Below are 12,933 nucleotides of genomic sequence, written 5' to 3' on the forward strand. Positions count from 1 at the left end.
ATATATATATATATATATATATATATATATATATATATATACACAGGTACACACACACACATACACACACACACACACACACACATACACACATATATATATATAAATTCAGAAGAGTGGTACAACAAGGCACCAATATTTACTGGAAATTAATACATTTGTATTGAAATATTTTTCATTGATATATATATATATATATATATATATAAACAATATATGAGTATATGCATATATATGTACATGTATGTATATACGTTCATCCACATGTACATATAGATACATAACTGGGTACATGACGTGGCAAAAGAACAAGGACAAGAGACCAACATCATGAAATTTAACCACGAAACTAAAAGAGATCCAGATTATATTACATGTTGTGTGTCTTGACTTGAACAACGACAAAGCATTCTGACACTACACACATGTATTTGTGTATGTGTGTGTGTGTGTGTGTGTGTGTGTGTGTGTGTGTGTGTGTGTGTGTGTGTGTGTGTGTGTGTGTGTGTGTGTGTGTGTGTGTGTGTGTGTGTGTGTGTATTATAATTTCACTTAGACAGTGATACTATCAACCTGTAAAAACTGAATATATATATGCCTTATATAAAGTGTTAGATGAGTACAGAGGGTAATATGAAAGTAATGAAATAACAAGGGAAGAAGAATTATGTACTGAACTTTTTGTGGTACTTTATTGACCCTGGGGGAATGAAGAGATACCACTGATGGATTAAAAATTTAAAAAAGGATATACATAATGACAATAATAATAATAATAATAATAATAATAATAATAATGATAATAATAATGGTTTCAAATTTTGCCACAAGGGCAGAATAATAATAATAATAATAATAATAATAATAATAATAATAATAATAATGCAACAATAAAAACAAAATATAATTTAGATCTGAAAAACATGGAAAACGTTTATAATTATTTGTCCACACATGGTGGAAATCCACTGGCTAGAATGTTCCAGGGCACCCTTTCAACCCTACCAAAAACACTTAAAAGAATTTTGGGGATTAGGTAGACTAAAAATATCCCAATATGCTCTAGTTCACTTTCTTTCATATTCTCATAACCTTATGGTAAGCATTTTACTAATATCCTATCATTCACGCGTTTAAAAAATTTTTTCAAAAGTATTCACCAAAGATTCAAAAGACACTTTGATACATATATTGTATTGTGCTACTATGAACTTCATGATGTTTTTCTGATGGAGCCTTCTTAGATTTTTTTTATCATCTTTTGCTTAGGTTCACTCTTGGATTTTTATTTTTTACTTCTTGTCTGTTCAGCAATGATTTTTTGTTTTTGTTTCTCCTGTATCTCATCACAAGGTAATGGCATGAAGTGACTTCCTCCACCACTTCCAGAGCTGTAACCGATAGTGCTCTGGAAACTGGGACATGCTGGTCTTGTTGCATACTAGACCTGTTCTCACAGCTCTGGTATGGCCTTGCAGCTTTTAGTGGTCATTAAGATTTGTAAGTCCATTTTGATTCTTCCTGATCACATATGTTGCCTCTTGTCAACCCTACATTAATGACTGCCCATACTATAATACAAGAGTAACAATAAGCCACAGTTTGACATCATTTCTGATAACCGTGAGTGACTCCTTGATATTTCTGTCCCAAACCTTGGGGCACAAGTTTGTGTTTTGGCTTAGTTCTTAGCCTTACCACTTTCAATCAAAAAGGCTGGAAGATGTACACTATTTGGAAGGCAGATGGAAGTCCCCATCATCTTTCTTAAAGCATAAAAGTTTCATTTTCAACTTATCTCCTATTGGATTAGCTCCTAGAACAAAGAGACCCTTATTGGATTTATACAATTCTCACAGTCAACTTATTTTCTAGATATTTTGTCAAATTCACAAACTTCATCTGAGTCATGACCCAGACAAAACTAGGTCCATTAGTGCTGCTGCTATATTATCTTTTGTAACAAACATATTTGTCTCTGTACAAGTGTTGTTATCGTTGTCACCATCATTGTCATCATGGATATTTTCATCCGAGACATTATATCTATATCTGATTATTCAAATACTTTGATTCTGTGTATGTACATACGTTTACTTGATTGCTCACATTTATCAATGGTTTCTCTTGTTGATTTGATACACCATTTTCTATCATTAACAGAACTGTTAGCATTTTTGAAGACATGGGGGTGCTAGTATATGTATAATTTATAAATGTTACATGAACAATATTTTGAAAACAAATGAGTTTAACATTTAATTTTATATATGTTTCTGTGTGTGTGTGTGTGTGTGTGTGTGCGCGCATGTGCGCGTGCGTGCGTGTGTGTGTGATAAACAGAATGACTCCAGCTTGTGTCATATGATTTATAAAGTAAATCTTACAGAGTGGAACAAAATCAACAGCTTCAAATGCTAAACTGTTATTCACAAAAAAAAAAAACACATGTAGAAAGACACATAGCCTATTATATATATTGATGTGTGTGTGTGTGCATATGTGTGTGTGTGCATATGTGTGTGTGTGCATATGTGTGTGTGTGCATATATATTGATGTGTGTGTGTGCCGCTTTAATTATAATAAATAGAGATGAGGAAGAGGAGGAAGTGGGGGAGTAAGAGGAGAATTCCTTTTTTTCACAGAATATCACAATTTGTAAGAGGGGCATTTAGTTGATTGAAATTATTCCTTTACATGCCTAACTTTCGTTTTATCATTATCAGAGGGATAAAAGTCAAGGAACATAGATGGAACACACCCCACCCTCGCATTGCCCCACACCCCAGCATCACCACACCACACACCATCACACATCATGCCACACCACACATCACCACACCATATCACACCACCCTGTACACGCTAGCACTAACCACTTCCCAGCATCCACACACACCCACACATTAGATACACATACTTATGCACACATCCACACATGCACACACTTACATACATACACACCTTTGCTTTGGGATCACCACTACTTTATTATCTCCCCTTCTTCTTAGCTCTCCTGTCAGACCATCTCTGTCCAGCCAGCTGCCATGATTGACTGCTAGCCGCTAAAGTTTTTTTTATTCTCTCTCTGTTCATTTTCTCGTGTTCCTTTCTGTTGAAGAGTGCGGGCTCGAAGCATGAAAGACTTTCTCACCTTCTTGAGCATTAAACTAATACACCTGTCTTTGTCTTTTTTTTTTTTTTTTTTTTTTTTTTTTTTTTTTTTTTGTAAATTTCAACTAAATATGAAGGCATTTATCTGGCTCTGTTTATTTTGCCACTCATCTCACTTTTACTTATACTCCAACCTATTGTCATTAATCATGCTTTTGCATTTTGTTATTAATTTTGATGATTGAAAATATGCTAGGTTTTAATCATATTAAAATGGCTCAAAAGATTTATAATTGCTGTGATGTTTTTTTTCTCTCTTTCAGTGATTTAGATGGCACACCCCCAGCCTGTAACAACTACTGTTACCAAGCCAGATTGGATGAAATTACAATATGTAAGAGAAAGGAACAATTCTCTAGATTCAATTGGCTCAACAGCTTCTTTATTATCAATATTGGATCATGGCAGCTATGATTCTGAAGATGACCAATTATCAGAGAAGAACTTTCACAATAGAAGAGAAAACACAGTATGTTTTAGTCATGAGTTGTTGAAACCTAGAAATCAGAGAGAAAAACAAATGTTCTCTGAGTTGTTGAAAGAAAAAGAAGAAAGTAGAAACTCTTTCATTGAAGATATATCGAAAGATTTCCATGATATTTGTATTTCAAATGTTGATGAAGAGAGATCCAGGTATGAGCTTTTACTGAAAATATTTTTGATTTTCAACAAATGCTAACTCTAAAGATTTTGTCGTAGGTGTGTGAAAGCACTGTTGTGAGTAAACAGACTAAATATATGTCAAACATATTTGATCAGTACAGAGGCTTTATTCACAACAGTAAACAGCAATGAATATGGCCCTTGTACAGGTTAAATATGTCTCAGTCATATTTGAACTGATCTAAATGTTTGTTAACTCTAAAGAGTTTTAAGCTAAGTAGAATTTAGTAATCTAAACTCAACAGTAATTTTTTTACTTATTCACTTCAAAAAATTTCATAACCATATCATTTCATGTAACATCTGTTAAAAAAATCAATTTACTTTGCTGCAATTCATTACAGAGGTAACTATTTAAGTTGTTTGATCATTGGAGTGTAAGTAGCCAAGGAAAATGTTTCAGTTGTAGAGTATATGTACTATTCATGGAGAGTAAATGCGAGAGACAGAGAGAGGAGTGGTATTGAAAAAGAAACATTTGTAATACTGTTGAGAAGACTGAAACCTTTTATTTTCTGTATTTTCATATTCTAACAACATTGCTAGGAACATTGATTCTGTAGACTATTTTTAATGATATGACAACTTCATTACTTACAGCTATCATAGGAAAATTACTATTTGGAGATGAAATATTGTAGCCTTTCATGAAACAATATGTGGGAACTAAACAAAATAGGGTAGATACAAAAAGAAACACAAATTTTTCCATGTCCAACTAATGGATAGAGTTTTAGTTTTATTTCTTTCCCAGTGTATATTATTTGTTTTTTAAAGTGTTGTAAAGACATGACTCAATAAAACTCAGTTGACAGATGTTAGTGTGTGGTAAGATTAAAAAGTTGTGCATGTGTGTATGCATGTACATACATGCATCCATGTTTGCATATGCCAACTTCATCATCATCAACATCCGCCTTCCATGCTGGCATGGGTTGGACGGTTTGACAAGAGCCAGCCAGGTAGAAGACTACTCCAGACTATTGTGTCTGTTTTGACTTGGTTTTTATGGCTGGATGCCCTTCCTAATACCAATCACCCTGCAGAGTGGACTGAGTGATTTTTACTTGGCACCAGCACAAGTGAGGTCAGTTTTGGCATGTTTTTACAGCTGGGTGCCCTTCCAAATGCCAACCACTTCAGTGTGGACTGGATGCTTTTTACATGGCACCAGCAATGAAAAACATATTCTCCTGTTAACCAACATTGAATCTGTACATTCTATAGTTGAAATCAACAACTTTACTAATTCAAGGAATATTTTCCAATAATTTATCTCTTTAGTATTTAAACTGGCCATATCCAACCTAAGTATTCTACCTGCTCTATGTACAAACCAACCACATGCAGCCACTCACATCTACCCAACAATGTTGTTCTAAAAATAGTCACATCATCAAAAAATTCAAAACAATGTGATTTACATTTGACAGAATAATTTGAGTGTCAAAGTCTAATACATATGGTTATAATGACATAGACTATTGTAGATTTTAGAGGTCTGTTGCTTTTCTTAGCTAAAGCAGGAAATAAACTATCAATGAACTGAGTCAGTTACTCAGGTTTTATTCTAGATTTTAGCTATTTCATTTCTCTTATATTGTTAATGGCCGTTAGAAACTATGTGCTCTTTTCCTAAAGACAGTACAATAAAATATTACAGGGTTCAAAATGACTGAGTAATCAGTTCTATTTATCCTTTTTGAGCATAGGATACTTAATCATAATTACATATTTTATAGCTTCAGTAAAGTTTCATATTTATTTTATCTACCCTTTTTTACCACAGGAAAATAGGGAAAAAAAAAACAGAGTAAGGATTTTCATTTTAGTTGTTAGATAAGTACATAATTCCATTGCTGCTCAGTAAAATGTAAAACAAATCGCATTTCTCATAGAAGTTATTTAGCATTAACTCTTTAGCATTCAGATTATTCTGTCAAATGTGGTGTTTGTTTATTTGTTTTGTTTTGAATTAATCATGAATTATCTCATAGCTTTAAGATTTTGATGATGTGATTACATAGTTTTAGAATAACATTGTAGGGTTGAGGTGAGAGGCCAGCTCTGGCCAGTTTCAGTATAAAACAGACAGAATATTTTGGTCAGATATTGTCGGTTTGAATGCTAAAGGTTTAAGAAAAGATAACGATGTCAAACAACTTACTTCAATATTCCATGCTAATATGTATACTGGACTGAAAATAAAGTATTGCTCAGAGAAAGGAAGCAAAATCAATTCATAATGATATTATAGATATTAAAAAATATTATGCACTGAATTTGATTATGTTTATTTCTTTAATTATTCTTTGATAGTTTTGTCCCAAGCGGAAGTCAATCAGTTTGTCCATCATCAAGCAATGAAAAATTACCACGTCCCCTGACACCTTGGGAAAAGTGGTTACTTATGAAAATAAAAGAAGAACGAGACATCTCTATCAAACAAGAAGAACAAAAGAAAATGAAGAAAATAGCCAAAATCAGAGAGGCACAAGCTTTGGAAGAAAAAAAAATCGAAATTAACCATTCTTGGTATAAGTGGCTTGAAGAGAAAGCTAAAGCAGAAAAATTGCGCATTTGTCAAGAAAGACGAGAATATATTGAAAATAAGAAACAGGAAGCTGTCAGAAAACAAGAAATTGCTGAAAAGTCTGAAGTTAACTTTAAACAATGGCTTAATAAGAAGAAAATGCTTGAGAAAACTAAAAAAAAGATTGAAGCCCAAAAGAAGAAAGAAAAACAATCATTACACAAACTACGTCAAGAGAAAGCTAAAGAAACATATAAAGAATGGTGTGAAAGAATAAATAAGTCTGGCATTAATGTGTCACAAAACAGACTTGATAATAAAACAAAAAAACTTAGAGGTGAGTTTGAATTATACCAGCATCAAATTGTAATATTAAATTCTTGTGATTAGTAGTCTTTTTATTATTATTTTTTTATACCAGTTAAGTGCAGGTATAGCTGAGTAATTAAGAAGCTCGTTTTGCAACCACATGGCTTCAGATATAGGTGTGTGTGTGTTTGTGTTTGTCCCCCACTCTCATCACTACTCAACAGCTGGTGTTTGTTTTTGTATATTCTTGTAACTTAGCAGTTCAGCAAGGGACTGATAGAATAAGTATCCGACTCCAAAAGTACTGGGGACAATTTCTTCAGCTAAACCATTCAAGGCAGTACCTCATCATAGCCACAGTCCAATGACTGAAACAAACAAAATGATAAAATGATTTCTATCAATGGACTTATGACAATGCTGGGACACTCCTTTTAAAGGTTTTAGTTGATTATATCATACCCAGTACATCGTTTGGTACTTATTTTATTGATCTTACATGGGGTGAAAGACAGGTCGATCTTAAAAGAACAACTCAGAACTAATTTTTGTTTATTCCATGACAATGCACACACATGCACGCACACACACATACACACACTGAGTAGTTCACTTACAGAGGTTGTCAATGATCTGCAGAAAATGTAGGAATTGTAAAATATCGGTTTGAATATAAAAACATAAAAGTCAGTATTGCAGGGGAACACAGAATTTGGTGCCTGATATATTCAACTTGTTTTTAGGTAAATTTTGGTTGCTGATTCTAAATGTACCATCAGTTTTTCTTCATCAGCTCTAGTTATCAAGATATGTTATACTCACTAATCGCTATGCAAACAACCAATCGGATACAAGGATTGATGACTACAACTCTTTATTGTCACCTTTTGGATAAAAAAAAGTGGCTTCATATAAAGAATATGTTTGTGATTAAATTACATCCATAGAATCAGATAACAGTGAAACAAGCATAGAAAGTTACCAGTGATACCATGTTCATTTACTCAGACATCTCACAGAAGTAGCATCTCAGAAACTTCCTGTGGGGAGCTGCCCCAGGGCAATCGTGTTGAATGGTCCGGAAGTAGTCTGCCATCACATGGGTTTTCCAGTGTTCCTGACATTTTTCTTCCATAATTGTTAAATCCTGGTAGAATCATTTACCTTGTTCATCACTTAGATCACCAAGGTTGTCTGGGAAATTATCAAAATGGTTGTGGAGGTAATGCACTTTGATGCTCCTACTATACAGCCAAGTCAATAGAAAGAAGAGAGCATGTTCTCCACTAGTTAAAAGTAGTTATCTGCTTTATAGCTTCCAAGAAAATGTCTTACAATTAAAGTGAATGAAGACCATGCATCTACCTTAGTATTCTTAATTGAATCTTGGAAATGTGGGCCTTTCATGAGTTCTCTGATCTGTAGCCTGTCAAATATACTTGCCTTCAGCTTCTCCATGCTCAGAGCTGGAAATCTTCTGTCTATGTACTCAAAGCAATCTTCTTTGTTCAAAACCTTCACAAACTGTGTTATTAAGCCTAGTTTAATGTGCAATGATGGTAAAATAATCTTATCTCTGTCAACCAAGGGTTCCTTTATTATATTGTTTACTCTCAGAGGTCATTTTTTTCTTACCCAGTGCTCATCCTTAGATCTACTAACCCAGACACAGACAATTCAGGGATACTGGGTATATCCACTTTGCTTAACCCAAGAGAAAATTCACAATTTTAAAATCCATAAAGTTTAACCTTTGGTGATCATGGTGATATTTTCTGTAAGACTAGGGTGATTGTTTCTTGCTGTTCGATTGTCTTAATTGAATGACCTATTCAGATTGATCCAGATTTGTTGTTATTGTATAGAAGCATGCATTTTAAGCTCTGCTTAGCTTCCTATGAATAAATGCCATTCACTTGATGCATATTTTAATATGCCCACTTTCATCAGCAAGCATTGAATATCATTGCAAAAAAAGAAATCATTTTCTTCTGAGAAGTACAGTAAATCCATTTCTTTATTGCAATAACACATGATTTTGGTATGATCTCAAAAACTAGAGCTGCTAGAAACAAATGAAGATCATGTTCTTATTCAGTAGCATGAATTGGATCTAAAATCTGAGGCACCAAAAAACTTTTTTAAGTTTGTTTCTCATGTTATTAACAATGAGCACTTGATAAATTTGGGATACAGCACAAGGAGGTACCTATAATTTTTATTTGATTTTTATCCATTTTGTTTTTCTGTGTTGTTACTTTTAATTATTGTTTCTCTTTAACATTATTGTGATATTTACCAAAACAAATCTCAATAATTGCTACCCAAGAAATATTTCAGTAAATATACTCATCAAAGGTTTGAAATTTTATTTGTATAATAAAAGAATCAGTGCACATAACTTTTTGTTTTAATGTACCAATATACACAAAATAAAGAAATTATAGGCATTGGGAGTGGCATTTAACTCCAAGAAATAAACTGTCTCTTTTAAAACTTTTGCTAGTGAATAAAAATAGTGTTTAGAAGGGAGAAAGAGAGGGAAAGAAAGAGATTTGTATGTGTTTGTGTGAATGGAAACTGGTTAAAAACATTGAAATAATATTTATGAATTGCTTCAGGATTTATGTAGTATTCACAGACAGCTATACACACATTTTTTTTCCTGTTGCAAAACTACACCAAATAATTTATCAGTTTAGTGTATTATTCTTAAGTTTATGAAATATTTCACAATTCCATGTTAACTTTAGTTATTATACAGTCATTCAGAAGTCTTTTTAGCATTTAAATGACACAATTAAAAATTTTTTTTTTACTTTGTTACAATCTTTTTATATATTTTAACAGTATTCTTGCTTTTTTGTTGTGAAAATATTTTGACTTATTTATCTTGTTTATATATTCTAGAAAATGTTATTTAGCCCTTTAGCATTCAGATTACTCTGTCAAATGTACTACTTACTGATTCATATTGTTTTAAATTGATCATGCACGATCTTATTGCTTCAAGATTTTAATGATGTGACTATTTATTTTTAAAATGACATTGTAAAATAAGTGTGAAAGGCTGAATCTAGCCAGTTCAAACATAAAACCAAGTAGAATTTTTGAGCTTGATATAGCTCAAATGTTAAAGGGCTATAGATGAGAGCATATTCATTGTCTTAAAATGGTTCACTATAATGGTAGTTCAACTGCCTGGGGTAGTTCAACTGCCTGGGATAGTTCAACTGCCTGGGATAGTTCAACTGCCTGGGATAGTTCAACTGCCTGGGGCAGTTCAGACAGTTGACAATATTGGATGGTAGGGCAGTAAACCAGCTATCCTGGAATCTCTGAGCTGTGGCAGTCATTGGTGAAGGAGACTGCAATTGGGGTGGCTGTTAATGAATGCAGTGAGGTGGTTGATGAAGGCTGTGTGAGGGAGGGACAGAGAGAGGGAGAAACAAGATGTACATTAACTTTAGCATTCAGATTACTCAGTCAAATGTAATACTTATTTATTCACATTGTTTTGAATTAATCATGTATTATTGTGTAGCCTAAGATTTTGATGATGTGATTTTTCATTTTTAGAATGACATTGTAGGGTAAGTATGAGAGGCTGGTTTTAGCTGGTTTGAATATAGAACAGGTAGAATATTCGGTTCGGATATGTCCAGTTCAAATGCTAAAGGATTATGAAGCCCAAGTGACCTGAACTAATGTTAGTTGTAATGACAAAGAGACTTTTGAATCACCCAGTAGAATAATTAATAAAATAATTTATATAAGTTTCATTGGAATGATTTTATTTGTTCAGTCATTCATATTAATGAGTAACTGTTAACTACATTCTTCATTCACTGTCATTTTTTGCATCATCAAACTCTGCATTTACATTCTCTACTACATTATCAGTAGCAATCATATCTTCTTTCTTTAAAGCAAGGATATCTGTTGGGTCTTCTAAGTAATCTTTCGGTGCTTTGTTCAACTGTTGAAAAATAAGATTGAAAAAATATTATTCCATAATAACTAATTTGCTGAGATTGTTGACTCCTCTCACTTACAATGTCTTCTTAAAGAACTGTCTTTATTCTCTGATCTTCTATCGAAATGAACAAAGTGGAGAAAATTACTACTTCTACTACTAAAAATATAATAATAATAACAATAATAATAATGATAATAATAATAATGATGACGATAATAATAATAATAATAATAATAATAATAATAATAATAATAATTGTTGTTGTTGTCATGTTTGTGATTTGTATGATACCAGTCACACAAATATTACAGAAAGTGACATCAGGATACACCTTGGAAAAAGTTAAATCATCTGTTCTATATGGATGCCTTTAAGATTTTTGGTAAGAGCGAACATGAAATAAATGGTCTGGTCTCAACAGAGCAGATATTCAGTAAAGATATTGGGATGAAATTTGAGATTAAAAAGTGTGGCATGCTTATCATAAAAATAAGCAAAGTAGCGACATTTGATGGTATTGAGGTGGATGGATATAAGTATCTGGGTATTTTGGAGTATGACAAAATCAAGGAGAATGAGATAATGAGATGAAGGAAAGTTTTAGGCAAGAATACCTCAGAAGACCCAAATCAGTTATAGAAAGTAAACTCAATGGAAAGAACAAGATCAGGGCAATGAATACATGGGCTGTCTCCATGATGTGATACAGCGCAGGTGTTGTTAGGTGGACAAAGATCGAGCTTGAGGGAATGGATAGAAAAACCAGGAAAGTGATAACAATGAACAAGGAACTGCATCTTAAAAGCGATACTGATAGACTGTATCTACCTAGATACAAGGGAGGAAGAGGTCTCATAGGATTCAAGGTCTGTGTTGTCAATGAGGAAAATAGTCTGGGATGGTATGTCAGACAGTAGATTGAACCTTTGTTTGTTGCTATTAGAAAGAGCAACATGATACTGAGTGAAAATGCAACATACCCAAAAGAATTTAAGAAACAAGATGGAGAACAAAGACTGAAGAACTGAAAAATGAAAATGATGAATAGGAAATACCTCAGAGAAATTGAAGGGAAAGACAGGACCAACACCTGGAGATGGCTAAGAAAAAGTGGTCTGAAAAGATGCACTGAGGCACTGATATGCAGTACCCAGGAACAAGCTTTGAGAACTAATTACACTAAGTTCCAAATGGATAAGAGTAGTGAATCACCCTTTTGTAGGATGTATGGCAGCAAAAACAAAATAATTTCACATGTGAGTGAGTTAGCAAACTGGTCCAAAAGGAATACAAAAGGAGGCATAATAACATGGCCAAGTTTGCTCACTGGAGACTGTGTGAGAAGTCTTGAAAGGACATTGAAATGATACAAGCACAAACCAGAAGGCATCACTGAGAAAAACGAGCAGAAGATCTTATGGGATTTTACAATTCAGTGTGATTCAGTGATTGATGCTTGGAGACCAGACATTGTTGTAGAGGATTAAGGGATGAAGGAAAGCAGGATCACAGATTCTGCCATACCTAACAATGTACGAGTGGGTGACAAAGAGCCACTAAAAGATGAAATTGTATGAATGTGGGCAATGAAGAGAATAAGTGTCATCCCAGTAGTTGCAGGGGCATTGGGAGCATTAACAACTAGGTTTGAGAAATTTGTTAGAGAAATTGGGATTGACATGAAGGTAGAACATGCTCAGAAAACTGCTTTATTGAGGACACTGAGAATCTTGAGATTGGTATTTGGGTGTTGAGTATTGTGGAAAGAGACCCTGTGAGACCACTGACCACTGGTTGTTGTCTGTTCTAAAAGAATTAACTGGAGAAAGTGATATTGAGAGCTCTGAGAAGTGAAATGGAAATAATAATAATAATAATAATAATAATAATAATAATAATAAGAAGAAGAAGAAGAAGAAGAAGAAGAAGAAGAATGGTTTCAAATTTTGGCACAAGGCCAGCAATTTTGGGGGAGGTAGCTAGTCAATTAAATCAACCCCAGTGCTCAACTTATTTTATTGACCCTGAAAGGACAAAAAGCAAAGTTGACCTCAGCAGAATTTGAACATAAAGATAGATACATTTTCACTAAGCAATTTTTCCCAACATGTTAACAATTTTATCAGCTCACCACCTTAATAATAATAATAGTTTCAAATTTTGGCACATTCAAATTCTTCCAAGATCCTTTCAGAGTTGGCTAAATAAAGCCCCAATCAACTACTAAGAATGTTTAATTTAATACCCCACACCAAAACAAAAAAAAAAAAAAAT

General features: G+C 33.4%; 2 protein-coding genes across 8 annotated transcripts in view; one reads left to right on the plus strand and one right to left on the minus strand.

Annotated features, from left to right (window-relative positions):
• LOC106871082 (coiled-coil domain-containing protein 34) overlaps positions 1-12,933 on the plus strand; it is a 110,824-nt gene that overhangs the window by 71,060 nt on the left and 26,831 nt on the right. For 6 of the 7 annotated variants that reach the window (XM_014917366.2, XM_052968928.1, XM_052968924.1 and 3 more), the window contains 2 exons: positions 3,439-3,808; positions 6,158-6,708. In XM_014917366.2, the coding sequence (XP_014772852.1) occupies positions 3,447-3,808; positions 6,158-6,708 (913 nt within the window). In that variant the 5' untranslated portion in view covers positions 3,439-3,446. Of the gene's footprint in view, positions 1-3,438; positions 3,809-6,157; positions 6,709-10,259; positions 10,461-12,933 lie in introns of those variants that run through there. The other variant, XM_014917367.2, reaches the window with a different exon arrangement.
• Positions 10,428-12,933, minus strand: part of LOC106871080 (reticulocyte-binding protein homolog 2a) — a 24,883-nt gene continuing 22,377 nt past the window's right edge. Inside the window, exon 9 of the mRNA XM_014917353.2 lies at positions 10,428-10,659. Within this exon, the coding sequence (XP_014772839.1) occupies positions 10,522-10,659 (138 nt within the window). The 3' untranslated portion in view covers positions 10,428-10,521. The remainder of the gene's footprint in view (positions 10,660-12,933) is intronic.

Source organism: Octopus bimaculoides, chromosome 1, assembly GCF_001194135.2.
Source record: "Octopus bimaculoides isolate UCB-OBI-ISO-001 chromosome 1, ASM119413v2, whole genome shotgun sequence".
Lineage (NCBI taxonomy): Eukaryota > Metazoa > Mollusca > Cephalopoda > Octopoda > Octopodidae > Octopus > Octopus bimaculoides.